We start from the raw sequence: 16,020 nt of genomic DNA on the forward strand, positions 1-16,020 counted from the left end.
CTCACACTCACCTGTCCTGCGTTGAAGCGCTCTCGGATTGCTTGAAATCCATCAGCTGAAGCAACTGTAGCTCAAGGCTGTCATTTGGCAAGGGAATTACTTAAACAGGACACTTGCTGAGCTGGGGCACCACAAGCAGCGGAGCAGCTGCCAGGCCCTCCACGCACCCACAGACATGCCCCGTGCCCTGCTGAGGGTGGGAGCCAGGCAAATGACAGGCCATTGCATGGAAACTCCAGGGATGTTTTCCCATGGCATGTCAGTGGCCGTGACACCGTATGGCCATGGTTTATGCAGCCCCATGCTTGAGCTCAAAGCTGGGCTCCAGCGCAGGAGATGCTGTCATGGTGCCTAGACTCAAGCGAGGGGAAAGGGGGGGCAGATTTGGGATGCTTGCCCCTGCTTACCTGTCAGTGTATGGGTATCCCTGTGGGTTGAGCCCTTGAAGGTCAAGTACCTGCTAGGGTTCTGAAATGGGAGAGGTCAGCCACAGAGTATGAACTTTGCTCCTCCTTGGCTGTAGCACTCTGTAGCGCTAAGTGCCCTCTCTGTGCATCTCCCGTCTTTCCTTACCGTCTTATAGTTGAGAAGACAGTATTGATTGCTGTTTCCTACTAAATGACAAAATAATTGATATCAAAAGAGCTGTTGCCAAATTCGTGGCGGAAATTGTCAAATATTATTTTAAGCAGGGGTCATTATGATTCTTAACCTTATTTTAGCCTTTTATGCTTTGAACTGGTATATTGGCTTGCTTGTTGCCTGGCGGACAGGTTTCTGTATATTTCTTTCGGTAAGGCCAATAAAGGTGTGACATTGATATTTATTGACTTGGAATAAGGTGCCATTTATGGTGGTAATCAACCAAAATTATGAGGTCATTAGTTAGTATTTCCTCAGTCCTTTCAGTTGGTTTGTGCCTTACTGCAATTGTCTTGTCTTCGGCATAAGCAGCCTTCCCGGATGTCGTCGCAGGAACATCAGAGCTGTATAGATTGGCAAGAACTGGAGCGAGGACCGAGCCCTGGGGTAGTAGGCCGTTATTCGGTTTCTTCTGCTTGCTGATTGACTGACCCAGAATTACTTGGAAAGTTCTATTGTCAGCGTGTTATTTAGGAGTCAAAATAATGTTCTGCAGGGAGAAACTTGGGAAAACTTGTGCAGCAGGCCATCCTTCTGTGTCGTAAGTCAGATCAGATCGACGAAAACTGATGTCTTAAGACGCTTTGATACCCTGCTTCAATGAAAATTGTTCAGCTTAGAAGCTTGTCTTCACAACTGTGACGGTGTCTAAATCCTGCTCGCTCTATAGGGATATAGTCATTACATTTGTCACTGATTCTGTTCAAGATTAGTCTGTTGAGGAGTTTATAACAGGATCTTAGAAGTGAAATAGGTCTGTAACTTTCTGCCAGATATTTTGGTTTTCCAGGTTTCAGATTAGCAACTCTTTGCTTTCTTCAATCCCCTTATGAATCTTCCTGTTCTCATGATATCAGTGAGAAACTTTGCAAGCCACTTCTTAGTGAACATGATGCTGTTGATAAGGAACTCAGTATGGATGCAGTCAAAGCCTGGTGCCTTCCTGCTCTTGATATAATTCAGTGCCTTTCTCTGGAGAAAACTTTTTAAAACATTTTTTTGTACTTTAGAGGATCAGCACCTCTAAAGCACCTCTCAGCACATTTGGAATAACTGAAGGTCTGTTACTACATGTGTTGCATTCTGTAGATAATCAAAGCCCTACCATGGTGGCAAATTTGAGGATTTTCATTGGTTGGATGTGGGCTCACACTCTGTCTCTGGCGTGCCATAGGTTGATTCTGCTCTCCCCTGCCTACCACCGGCCCCGTCAGGCAAGAACCCCACCAGACGGCCACTGATCGCAGCAGTTCTCTGCTGAAAGGTTCTCTTGGTGGCTTACTGATCACTACCACCTCTCCTCAAGGCCTGTTGTAAGAAGTCTGGGACAGTCCGTCTCCCACCCCCCAACATCGTATCTCACATTTTTTGCTCTGTGGAGGGCTTGATTTTTAACAATGATTTTCTTTAACAAGAGCTAAAACTGTTTTATTGGCCAGTAAGATTTGTAACAAATATTGGCATTAGACTTGTTTACACCCTTAATATATCGCAGATTTGGATGCAGTCTCTTGCACCCTTGTCAAGTAGTTCTGAGAAGGACTGTGTGATTGGTTGATTGTTTCCATGTGTGTAGCATAACCAGGAGATCCTACAATTGTCTGGCAGCCAAAGGTTCTAACTCTTTAGCGGTATCCAGGGTGCACCATGAAGAGGCTAACTAAAATTGCATCCCTTTTTGTGTCTATTACTTTTGTAGAATGTTGTGTTGCCTGGGAGGGCTATATCAGAAAGTATTTAAGAACATAAGAGAAGCCATGTTAGATCAGGCCAATGGCCCATCCAGTCCAACACTGTGTCACACAGTGGCCAAATATATATATACACATACACACACACACACACATACACACACACACATACACATATACACACTGTGGCTAATAGCCACTGATGGACCTCTGCTCCATATTTTTATCTAACCCCCTCTTGAAGGTGGCTATGCTTGTGGCCGCCACCACCTCCTGTGGCAGTGAATTCCACATGTTAATCACCCTTTGGGTGAAGAAGTACTTCCTTTTATCCGTTTTAACCTGTCTGCTCAGCAATTTCATCGAATGCCCACGAGTTCTTGTATTGTGAGAAAGGGAAAAAAGTACTTCTTTCTCTACTTTCTCTATCCCATGCATTATCTTGTAAACCTCTATCATGTCACCCCGCAGTCGATGTTTCTCCAAGCTAAAGAGCCCCAAGCGTTTCAACCTTTCTTCATAGGGAAAGTGTTCCAGCCCTTTAATCATTCTAGTTGCCCTTTTCTGGACTTTCTCCAATGCTATAATATCATTTTTGAGGTGCGGCGACCAGAACTGCACAGAGTACTCCAAATGAGACCGCACCATCGATTTATACAGGGGCATTATGATACTGGCTGATTTGTTTTCAATTCCCTTCCTAATAATTCCCAGCATGGCGTTGGCCTTTTTTATTGCAAACGCACACTGTCTTGACATTTTCAGTGAGTTTTCTACCACGACCCCAAGATCTCTCTCCTGGTCGGTCTCTGCCAGTTCACAACTTGTATTTATAGCTGGGATTCTTGGCCCCAGTGTGCATTACTTTGCACACCATCCTTTATATGACAGCCCTTCAAGTACTTGAAGATGGTGATCATATCACCTCTCAGCCACCTCTTCTCCAGGTTAAACATGCCCAGCTCTTGCAACCTTTCTTCATAGGACTTGGTATTTATTATGCCTGTAATCCTCCCTGAACCAGCTATGGGAAAGGGCAGAATATAAATCTACTGAAATAAATAAAATAAATAATAAATCAATAAATGTACTACCAGCGAAGTTTCTCCTTTACCTGTGCAGTTTTTCTTTTAACCAGAGTATACAGTACCATTGCATTGGAATGCAGAACTCAAGTTTTAATTTGCAGGCATTTTAAGCAACTTTCCATTTCTTTCTCACAAATGCCAATAAGAATGGTTCACTTTTTTGCACATTGAATATTTTTCTCCCTCATTTTCTCTCTTTTCTTCCCTTCCTATTTGCAGGTCATTGTAATACAAACCTACTTCCGACGGTGGAATGCTATCAATATAGTAGCAAGACTAAAAGAAGAAAAACGGTTGAGATTGGAGTGGGAAGAACAGGAGGAAAAAAGAAAAGAGCAAGAGAAGGCGGAGAGACTACGAAGAGAGTATGATCGAAGGATGCATCCTAAAACAAAGGATGATTTTGAGCTACTCTATCATGCTTTGGAATGTAAGTTTCTTGAAGAGGCACATATAAATAAAAACTCTGAATCGAGAAGAGTTTTGTATAGATTCTTTACATCATTAGGAATGTATGTTTCCAGGGTTGTTTAATACCGAATCACAGGTACTGTCTTGAAACATTAATCAAGCTCTGAGGTATCTCAAACATCAGTAAAACTCAGATGTCCACATGGGTTCTCAGAGCCGTAGCTATTGGTTATAACCAAGTGCTGTATAGACGCAGCTTCTGTGTTTACTTGAAATAAATGTCTGACGTTACTGCTGTATTTTACATTTTAACAGAAATAACCTTAATGAATTGAACTCAAGGGGAAGTTAGAATGATTGGCATTGGTGCTCTGGAACTGTTCTGCAGCAAGTACTTTCAGATTGCTAACTTTTGCTTCTGTTTCTTCCACCAACCCTCATGTTATACAGAATAGGTGGTAGAATACTGGATTGTTATCATTTCCAAGTACAAGCGGGGAGTCAGCTCCCTAAAACCCAGCTCCCTAAAACCATGTTTTCCCAGCTCCCTAAAACCATGTTTTACCATGGCATCAAAAGTAGCAAATTACATGTTTCCTTGTGTGAAGAAATGCATTTATTCTTTGGAGGTTTGAAATTAGAAAAACCTCCACTCTTAAGTTTTAAAAGTTTTTTTCCTCTCTGGGCAGAAAACAGGCAGGAAGGGGAGAAATTGGGTTCGATCGCTTTCCAGACTTTCCTCATCCCACCTTCATACAAATGCTAATTTGGTTCAGTCCTGCAAGGCCTGTAAGAAGAAGAAGAAGAAGATATTGGATTTATATCCCGCCCTCCACTCCGAAGAGTCTCAGAGCGGCTCACAATCTCCTTTACCTTCCTCCCCCACAACAAACACCCTGTGAGGTGGGTGGGGCTGGAGAGGGCTCTCACAGCAGCTGCCCTTTCAAGGACAACCTCTGCCGGAGCTCTGGCTGACCCAAGGCCATGCCAGCAGGTGCAAGTGGAGGAGTGGGGAATCAAACCCAGTTCTCCCAGATAAGAGTCCGCACACTTAACCACTACACCAAACTGGCTCTGTAAGACCAAGATGTTCCGCCAGGCATATGGCTGAGGACAGTGACAGCTAGAGAGACCAGCTAGCCTACCTTCACTTACAGGGAGGCCACAAAATGTTCTGTGCTGCCTGCCTCCCAGCTGCTGCCAACCTGTGATAGATTGTTGGGTGCCATCTGACACAGTAGTCGATTGTTGGGCCTTTTAACCTGAAAGATTAGATTTTAAAACTGCAATGCTGATTTTATTGTATATTGAATGCCCTTTTGTTGTTGGGAGGTGGAGTTTGGTCAGCTTGCCTTCTCTTGATGAAGTCATCATCCCCACGCAGGCTATTTTTGCAGTCCCCTGGCTGGGACCCACTTTCAGGAGTGTTCCATGAACTGCAGCGGAAGGAGGGGGGAGCTCTGTTCTGTGAGCTTTGTTTCTCTCATGGTATCCAAACCATGGTTTACTTGCTGGCCGTCATGGTATGTGCACTGAGCCTGTGCACAGTCCTTGGGATGTTGCAGATGCTTTTGGGATTGTCCTCTTTTGTTGTTCAGGGAGCTGACTCTGCTGGAAGCAAAGCAGTGAGTTACATGCTGTCTTTGGCACAGGGGACAAGGGCTTTGGAGTATGCAGGCTGCTGCCTCATCTGCCTGTACTGGAGCTCCAGCCTGCCACTTGCTTCTTTTTTAAATTTCTTGCTGGCTGGTTGCTTCCCCGTATAGTGACTAGCAATCATTTTTATCCTAAGAGAGCTTAGCGATTCTAGGAATCAGGGTTTTTTTTAAACCTGTGATTAGAACTACTTTTCACATTGTTGCAGTGTCAAAGATCTGCACAAGCGGAATTGCTCTAACAGCGATCAGATGAGATTTTTGTCCTCTAGAGATCTGTGAAGGGTATTTATACTGAATTCAAGTGTAGGATTTTGTTACTGAAGTCTGCAATAACACTAATGATTTTTAAAACGGCCATCTTGTCTGCTTAAAGATGTCCAAAGTGTTTTCAGTGAAGAATAAGTGGTTATATGAAAACAGGAATGACAGTAAACAATACTAAATAATTAACTTGTAAGTGTCAGTATTTTATAACAAACGGTCTGTGATGGAACCGGCCCAATTCTGCCTTCAGACCCAGTCCCGTCAACTCCCTTTTGAGTTGCCAACTCCTGAAGGGAGCTATCTTCTTCCCGCTGCTAGGGCATGCTTCCACCACCTGTTCAGTTTAGGGGTTCCTGACCGAGAGGAACAGGACTCCCAAGCCCCCTTCTTGCCAGTTCTGTGGCCTCAAGGTCCTCTGCCAACCCAGCACCTGGTTAACACAGAGACCCCAGTCCTTCTTTGGGAGACCCCTGGAGGATTAGCACTCTTGCCAACTGTATGTCTTCCCTGCGCTCCCCTCTAACAGCAGTGTGATCTAAGGCGGTTGGGGAACCTTGGTGGTACAGAGGGTCTGCCTTTTAAACAAATGAAACTTTTATTTAAAACATGCAACTATTTACAGGCATTTTTAAATACAAGGTGAACAGAAGTAATAAATGAAAGTAGGGATAAACGCTCCTTCTTTCCCTAATATATAACTGGCCCTGACCATACCATCTAGAACCGACTCACCAGTCACCAAGACTCAAATCAAATTGCTTTCCCCTCCCAAAATCTATAATATAAATCCCAGTCCCCCCCCCCCCCCCCCCAGAGACTGGTTTTCCCTCCTGCAGCCTTCTGGGAGACCAGCCTCAAAGACTTCCTGTCTCTCTAGGAGGCCTCCTCAGAAGTGCTGCTTCCAGACTAGGCCAAAGCTTTGCCTAGATTTTGAGAGACACCTCTAGCCACTTCCAGACAAACATAGGCCCAAAATTGTGTTTCTCCACACAGTCCTTTAAATTTAATGGTCTGTCTTCTGTTTATCAGGATGGAAATGATCAGGACCAGGACTGTAATTTAGAAATGTCTTTCAATTCACTGAAAGACTGTTCGGTTAAATCATATTGGCGACAACGCGTCTGACACTGACTGGCGGAGCTGGTGTGAAGGCTGAAGATGTTCAGCTGGCTAGGGTACAAAGTAGTTTACAGGCCTGGTTCTCCGAGGAAAGGAAAAGCAACTGGATGGAGATTTATTCTATTTTAGATATAAAACATTTTATTAGCCACCTTTCTACTTTATGAAACTCAAGTTGGCATAAAGTGCAAATAAAACAACAATTATATATTAAAAAACTCATAAAGGACTGTTGCTGAGAACTGGGAACAGATCGCAGCTGTCAAGACATAGGAAGTAACCTTGGGAAATCCCTAGAGATTCTCAGGGTCTAGACTGGAGAGCAGGGTTTGGGAAGAGGAGGAATTGTCAGCATGGCACAATACCATAGATTCCAGTCTTCAAAGGAGCCATTTTCTCCGGGCAACTGTTCTCTGTAGTCTGGAGATCAGTTGTAAAAGTGGGAGACCTCCAGGCCCTACCTGGCGGTTGGCAACCTTAGAAGGAGGAAATGCAGAAGAAAGGAAACCAACAAAGAGTATTGAATGGTCTGTGTACAGAGAGAAAAGAATCTGGGTAGGTAGACAGTGAAATTTGAGGAGAAGGGTGGCAGAGACAGAGCCCTGAAAAAAGACAAGAATTAATAGAGAAAGCTTTCTGAAGCAACTTCAGCCTTTCAGATGAGGAGATGGGGGATGGAAAGCAATATAAGGAGAAAACTACACATGGAATCAGCCCCTGTGCATTGTTGTCAGGAAGGAGAAGGGAGCCACAGGGCTTGATGCAGAGTCTGACAAAGTATTCTGACAGATGTGTGCCTGCTTCTTGTGTTGAGATCTGGCAACCTTAATGGGGCCAAAAACCAGGAAGTGGGGGCTTCTGAATTGCCCTGTGTACTTTGTTGGTTGCAGGCTTCTAAGTATGACTGAACTGTTTAAAGAACAATAGCACTTGGGTTTTGGAATATTCAAAACATTTCACTGACACCATCTTGCTGTAACTATTAAAAACAACCCAGTAAGACAGGCCAATATTATCTGTATTGTAGTCAATGGAAGGGGGGCACTGACGATTGAAATAATAGAATTGGAAGGAACTTCCAGGGTAATCTAGTCCAACCCCCTACACCATGCAGGAACTTCAAATACCTCCCCTCCCCTTCACACCTCCGTCCCCATGACCCCTGCTCCATGCCCAGAAGATGGCAAGGACCTCAGGATCCCTTGCCAAACTGACCTAAATTGCTGACTGACCCCAAAGTGGCAATCAGCATTTCCCTGGGTGTGTAAGAAAGGGTGACAAGAACTAACCACTGATGCAGCTCTTCCTGCCCTAAGGTAGGGTTGCCAATCCCCAGGTAGGGGCAGGGGATCCTCTGGTTTGGAGGCCCTCCCCCCGCTTCAGGGTCATCAGAAAGCGGGGGGAGGGGAGGGAAATGTCTGCTGGGAACTCTGTTATTCCCTATGGAGATTTATTCCCATAGAAAATCATGGAGAATTGATCTGTGGGTATCTGGGGCTCTGGGGGGCTGTTTTTTGAGGTAGGGGCACCAAATTTTCAGTACAGCATCTAGTGCCTCTCCCCAAAATACCTTCCAAGTTTAAAAAAGATTGGACCAGGGGGTCCAATTCTGTGAGCCCCAAAAGAAGGTGCCCCTATCCTTCATTATTTCCTATGGAAGGAAGGAATTGAAAAGGTGTGCCGTCCCTTTAAATGTGATGGCCAGAACTCCCTTTGGAGTTCAGTTATGCTTGTCACAGCCTTGATCTTGGCTCCACCCCCAATGTCTCCTGGCTCCACCCCCAAAGTCTCCTGGCTCCACCCCCAAAGTCCCCAGATATTTCTTGAATTGGACTTGGCAACCCTACCCTAAGGTGATTTGTTGAGTTAATGGCAAAGGAAGAATTCAGGCAGTGACTATTCCAGTTTTTGGTGCAATACTAAGAACGCTTTCCCTGGAGTAAGCCAGTAAGAGTCTGTGTTGACCTGCTTTGGGATTGATCTCTCAGTCTCTTAGCTACTGTGCTGCACGGTTTAAATACAGAGTTATGACTGGACTGGTTGCAATTAGGCTGGAAAAGAAATTGACTCCAAAAAGCCTGCTTTGAAAATTTGTTTCCTATAGGCATAGGCTTGTTGTTTGAAACCGCTGCCCCCTTCTGGGACTTTAAGAAGTGCATTGTTTTTGCTGTGTCCTGTTGACTGGAGTCGAACCGCTTAAGCCTTCCAAACGGTGTACTATTCTTAGACAGCCATTCATAGTTAATCAGACTAGAAAAATAAAAAATAAACAGTCAAAATGAAAAAAACAAAACCAGCACTGCCGATAAAAAAACCAGAGACCTTCTCTGTCTGCTTCGTTCTCACTTGGTTCAGCTACAAACAACTTCTTTTAGCAATTATAACAAAACGAAGAGTGCTTTTATGTGCAAAACGATAGACTCTGCAGATGGCTGATGTGCTCAGAGATTAATTCTGTCAAAATAAATAACCTGTGCGCCCATTTCAAACCTACTCATCTGCAGGAAACAAACTTTTCTAAACTTTCCAGAAATATATGGAGACCTTCAAGCTGTGATTGGCATGGTCTAGAATAGAGGCGCTGAACTCATTTGTTACGAGGGCTGGGACAACATGTCACTTTGTTGGGCTGGACCATGCGTGCCATAAAAAGTAACACGAGGTACTGGAAACGTTATAAAGATGATTTCAGATGCCAAATGGCAATAGGCTTCATTGGATTAGGCGTGATATGCAGAAGAATAGCAGGTGTGGAGATATCATCAATGGTAATGAGACAGAAAACCTATCTCTCAGTTTGGTCCAGGAGGATGCAAAGAACGGATGAACATAAGTCGGAAGAAGTGAGCAGTGTCTCACGAAAGCTGCCACAAATTTCTACAGCTATAAAAAAACCCCACAACATTAAAAAAAACCAGTGCGGAGACATTTTAATCTTCCAGGACATTCAGTTGCTGACCTAAGAGTAGCAGTTCTCTTACAAAAGGATTTCACAGAAGGAGAGACTGCTGAACTGCAACTGATAATAAAGCTTGATGCATTTTCCTGGGCTGAACTGAGACCTAGGTTTCTTGTCTCATTACCAATGATCGCTATTGTTATTTGGCATCGGAAATCACTTCACTCTCCAAGATATAAGGACAGATGAGCTCACATTCTAGCTGTATCTGAAGTGAGCAGTGACTCAAAAGCTCATGTCCTGCCACTAATTTTGTTAGTCATTAAGGCCCTACTAGATTCTTGCTCCCTTTTACTAATAAAGATTGCAGACTGTGCTGTTAGGCTCCTTTCGTTATTATTTGTATCAGTTAGAACTGAAAAGGGGGATCTCTCCAAGTGAAATAACGTGTTGCTCTAAGGCTGGACAAAATCTACTCACTGCTAGTGATGACAATAAAAAGTTTAAAAAGCAAAAGTTTAAAAAGCAGTGTTAATATGAAGAAAGGCAGCCAGTGAGGTGGGAAAGGATAGAGGGAGACCATGTGTTGAACTGGAATATATAGAACAAAAATGTATTTTTTAAATACTTAGCCATATACTTCCAGTCATTAAACCATGGAATCCGATCCAAGCATTGTAATTCCTAAACATGGTCTTTTTGAAAGAAGATAAAACCCTGGCTCTGCACATTAAAATTTATTCTTTTATTTTTTAAAAAAAATTCAGAGTAAGCCAAAGTAATTTCCCTTTGATTCCCCTTATCCCAGATAAGGTCAAACAGGTCAACAGCTAGCACTCTATCTGACTCCCCAGGACATAGCTACAGTTATCCATGCAACGGTCACTTTCAGGCTGGATTACTGTAACTCGCTCTATGCAGGCTTGCCCTTGGGGCTGATCTGGAAACTCCAACTGGTGCAAAATGTGACAGCACAGCTGTTAAATGAATTACCTTCACAGGCAAGCAGTCAGCCAATGCTGTGCAAATTGCACTGGTTACCACTTGAATACCAGATCTGCTTCAAGGTTCTAGTACTGACATTCAAAGCCTTACGTGGCCTGGGACCGACCCTCATGACCCAAGAAACATTCGGCTTGCCTCGACCAGGGGCAGGGCTTTTTCAGCCCCGGCCCCAACCTGGTGGAATCAGCTCCCCATGGAGATCTGGGTCCTACCGGATTTACTACCACTCCGTAGGGCCTGCAAGACAGAGCTATTTCGTCAGGCTTTCAGTTGAGGCAAACGTGCGTCCTTCCTCTACTGCCTTTACCATCCATTGTCCTCTTCTATAATGATTTACCATCTGGACTATTATATTCGGGCCGATATTTATGTTTTCATCTGCAAAATGTACCTGCTCCGCCTATGTTATATTTACTGAGCTGTGCTGTTTTAATGATGATGATGATGATATTGGATTTATATCCCGCCCTCCACTCCGAAGAGTCTCAGAGCGGCTCACAATCTCCTTTACCTTCCTCCCCACAACAGACACCCTGTGAGGTGGGTGGGGCTGGAGAGGGCTCTCACAGCAGCTGCCCTTTCAAGGACAACCTCTGCCAGAGCTATGGCTGCCCCAAGGCCATTTCAGCAGGTGCAAGTGGAGGAGTGGGGAATCAAACCCGGTTCTCCCAGATAAGAGTCCATGCACTTAGCCACTACACCAAACTGGCTCTCTTTAATTGTATATTATTATTTTATTGTTGGATTTTAACAGTTTTTACTATGTCTGTAATCTGCCATGAGCCCGTTATGGGAAAGGGTGAAATATAAATCTACCAAATAAATAAATGCTGTAAGGGGGAGGAAAGGGATGCTTATTCGCTTTGTCATTTAGATCTGGTATTTTGTAGCCTAGTTATCTAGTTGTCAAGGAGGATGGGGCTCTGGCACCGGGAATGGTGTCTTCCTCCCATGACCAGGGGATGTGAACAGCCTTGAAGGTATGAAGGGAAAGAACTGTAGTGTCTTCTGATGACATACTACTGGGTGTGTGAAAAGGCAGGAGGGGTAGAGGAGCCACATTTGGCTGCACGATTTGACTGTTTTATAGCTGTCTGTAACCATTAGCTCCATTCCTAGCAAGCCAGCCTCCAGGCTAGAAAGTTTAACACTTGTATTGAAACTAATAAACTGTACCTAAGCTTTCATAAGAGAGAGTTTGCTTGGTTGATACCTGGTCAGTCCTCACACTCAAAGAGCAGAGCTACAGAGCCAAACTCCTCCACTGGCTGAGGCTCCTCCTTCCTCCTCCCTTGAGAAAAGGGAGGGGGAAGAGGAAATAAGCAGGAGGCTCCTTTGTTCAGATGCATCACACAGGAAAAATACAACACCTTTGAGATCAAAACAATTTTATTCAAGGTAAGAGCTTTTTGCCTTGCTACTGTGTGTGTGTGTGTTTTGTTAAGCTCGTTTTACCAAGGCTCTCCTGGGTGCAACTTGGTTCCCTTCCCCTTTTGCACTGTTTTCATGCCCTTGTTGTCCAGTCTTCCTCAGTAGGGAAGCAATGTGGACTAGTTAGATGAGGAAAAACAGCAAGCCAAGGATTAGAATGATAGTGTGTGTCCAGCAGATTCCCTTTGTAGACTGGGATTTTGAACCCAGGCTTCTCAGATAGGAGGCTGATTCTGATCACTGTACATGACTGTCTCTCTATTCTTGCACTTCCTTATAGCAGTTGTTATATTTCTGGAGAAGACTATAGTTCTGTAGATAAACACATAGCCCTCAATCTGTGCCATGGTGCCTTCACATGTTCTTGACCAGCACACAAAGCAACTTATGTACAAAAGCTCACAATGCCCAGCCATTTCATGTTTTCCTCTGGGTCCTAGGGCCAAAGCATTGGACATGAGATTTCTGTAATGAATGTCAATAAATCAAATTAGGTTTGCAAATTACAGATAAACACCTGAACAGCATACTCAAGATTGCTACAGCACAGACGTTGCCTCCTGATTTTGATGCAATAATTCAGAGCAAGAGGTGTCAGTTATCAGAGACTGTTAAATAAAATATTGCAAGCATGTTAATGTTTTAAGCATGTTTTATTTTAAGTGAAGTCTTTAGCTGTGTGTGTTTGCGCTCTATAAAGTTTATATTTCTGCAATCTGCATTACGTTTTATGACACTCATGGCCTGGCCTGACAAGGTCTCATTTATGTTATTTTTGGCCTTCCTAACAAATGACTTAAACAGTGGTAGAGTTTCATCTGAATTTTAGAGTTTTGTCACAACTTAGGAAGAGTTGAGGGTGATAAATATTGAGCTCTTGACAATCTAACACAGAGGTTCCCCAACTTATTTAGACTAACGCCCCCTTTTTAGAAAAAAAAAATACTCAGCGCCCCCTTGGAAAACTTTAGCTCCAACTAGCACAATGGGAAGGCGCCACCACCAAGCTTCTTCCAACCCAAAAGCAGCAGGTAGCTGTAAAACGGAGCATTCTTGGGAGGCTTCCGTGGAAGCCTCCGACAAGCGCAGGCAATGTTTGCCTTCAAAGAAAAGCAGTGGCACAGCAGCGCCATTCAGGGCTCTCGGCTTGCCTGCTGGCTGGTTCAATTGTGCCACATGGGAAGGGAGAATAGGGAGGTGCCCAGCATTACCCCCTGGCAGGGTGGCACCCTAGGTGGTCGCCTGCTCCACCTACTCCCACGCACTGGTCCTACAGAAGACACTCTGTGTCTGGGGCATTTCAGTTGGCTGAAATCAACAGAAGTAACCGCCTGGTAGCCAATGTTCCCGCTAAGCTGCAGAGTCTTGTGAGCAAAAATTCTACTTTGTGAGCTACTGGTATTAAAGTTGTGAGCCACTGCATGTTAGCTTGCTCTGGGGCCATCCTTCCTGAGCTAAGATTAAAATCTGTGAGCTAAAAATCTGTGAGTTAGCGTGAGTTTAGAGGGTACACTATTGGTAACCAGAGGACTGTAAAAAGCTTGACGCTCTGCAGAAAACCTTGTGAGGAGAAAGCTACAGGTTGGAATTCTTCAGAGAAGTTTGTGCAATTGACTCAGTGCTTCCACGGTCCTGACTTAAACTGTATTGCTGAGAGAGAAACTGCAAGCAACCTTGAGAAGCTACTAGCTGTAGCAAGTATTGACTAGGATAGACTAGTAATGTTTTTTGTTTTTGTGTTTCTTGTTTGTCTGTACATCTGTTTTTTTTTTTATTCTGTCTTGTAAATAAACTGCATCCTTCTTAGATTTTAATTGGAAAGAGTTCTGGTCCTCATTACTAGTCTAATTGGGTGAATTCACACTAAGTAGCAGACAGAAAGAAACCCTCTATTTTTATAAATTGGAATTTTTCTCTAAATTAGAAATCCTGGACCCCTTCCAGAAATGTGATGCTTTGACACCTCCCACTCTCCTCTTCTCCCTTTATGCTTCCACCGCCCCCTTATTTTTATTCACCGCCCCCAATTGCACCCAAGGTTACTACCGCCCCCCTGGATCATTCCAGCACCCCCCAGGGGGCAATATCACCCACTTTGGGAAACACTGATCTAACACATCCTCTAAAGCTGTTGGAAAGCAATGGGTGAGATGAAGCAGCCTCCTTCATTGTATTGAGATATGGAAAAAGAGAATGGAGCAGAGTTGATCTGTGCAGCTGTCCTGCATTATTGCAAAAATGTTTTTGTGTGACTAACCATGATGGAAACAGGTTTTTGTTATCAGAAATACTGGGGGCTTCTCTTTTTATGGGGGAATTAGCAGAGGGAGACTTAGGTAGAGCTAATTTGGAGCTGTTTCTAGTCAAGTATATACCAAGGTCCAGGTTCCAAAAAGAAGACTTCAGATTTGAAATGGTTTAAAATGGTTTAAAAGAGCTTGTTCTCTGTGGGTATGAGCAAATCTGTCTGTCAATAGATTAAATTCTCTAAGAATTCCTTTGACACTTGGATAGTTTAGCTTGATGTGAGGATCATAACATTTCTGACTCCAGGATATGAGACTTGTATTCCTACTTCAGGAACTATTAGAATTATGTACCAGCAACCCTGTCTCCCACTGTGGTAGTTTCACATAGAAAATAATTACATTTTCTACTCCTAAAGAGATTATTAACCTTGGCTTGCAAGCCTAATTGGATAACTTACGGTTTAGCTCAAAGTGTTTGTCTCCTTTTGCCAATGTTCCTTTTGCCAATTTTGCATTCTCATTTAAATTTAACATTTAAATTATGGTCAAGGCTTTAGTACTAATGTGGATTTGGGATGCTACATAAAGTAATTTTTTACACATACAGATTTTAATTGCAAATGTGACTAACTAGTCTTATTTTGTGCAAGATAATGTCCATAAATTGCTGTTCAAGTGCTTAGGGTATTTTAGGTAATTATATGTGAAAAACATTTAATAAATAGCAGCTTTACTGATGCAATATTTAATGGGATTAATTAAATTTCACGTTAAGGGCTAGTTCTTAAAATATCTTTTGCTCTATATGGAATCCTGGTTATCCAAAGCAACATTTTTGAGTGAACAAATATAAAGTGTGATCTAGGAGACCAGCTGTTTCCATGATCTCTTTGGTACTTTCCCCACTTTCTGCAATTACAGCAGTAGCTATTACAAGTATCTACGGCTGTCCAGTTCACCTGGTACACTGTCCACAGAAATGCATAGCCAGGGATGGTTATCCTCTACTTATTTGTAGACTTTCAGTCCAGTGTTAAAAAATTGATAGCCTACCCATTTGGAGCCACATGAGCAGACACCCAGCTGCTTTCAGAAACTTTCAAAGGAAGAGAAGCAATGGCGTATAGTGACTAGAGTGTCAAACTTGGCTCTGGGAGACTTGGACTCAAATCCCTCACTCTGCCGTGGAAGCTTACTAGACGACTTTGGGCAGTCACTCTCTCTCAGCCTGATCTACCTTACAGGATGGTTGTTGCAATGATAAAATGGAGGGGGGGAGTGCACTGTTGTGAGCTGCTTTGAGTCCCCAGTGGAAAGAAAAATAAGGTATAAACAGGGGTCATTTTGTAGAAAAAAGATGCAGGAGCTCAGTAGCATATCTCATTTGCATATGCCCCAGGATCTGTGTGCCAAGGGAACCAAGTTGCACCCCAGGATCTGTGTGCAGCAGGGAGAGAACTCCCCACTGCATGCAGATCCTGGCTGGAGGTTCAGGAGCTGTGCCCCTGTGAGCTCCTGCTGAATTCAAGCCCTGGGTATAAATAATTATGGCACCATGAATCT

The 16,020-nt window shown here is 43.6% G+C and overlaps 1 protein-coding gene across 1 annotated transcript in view; it reads left to right on the top strand.

Annotated features, from left to right (window-relative positions):
- The window catches only part of IQUB (IQ motif and ubiquitin domain containing), a 56,702-nt gene that overhangs the window by 14,530 nt on the left and 26,152 nt on the right, over positions 1 to 16,020 (top strand). Inside the window, 1 exon segment of the mRNA XM_060244820.1 lies at positions 3,641 to 3,851. Coding sequence (XP_060100803.1) covers positions 3,641 to 3,851 — 211 coding nt within the window.

The sequence above is a fragment of the Heteronotia binoei genome, chromosome 8, assembly GCF_032191835.1.
Source record: "Heteronotia binoei isolate CCM8104 ecotype False Entrance Well chromosome 8, APGP_CSIRO_Hbin_v1, whole genome shotgun sequence".
NCBI lineage: Eukaryota > Metazoa > Chordata > Lepidosauria > Squamata > Gekkonidae > Heteronotia > Heteronotia binoei.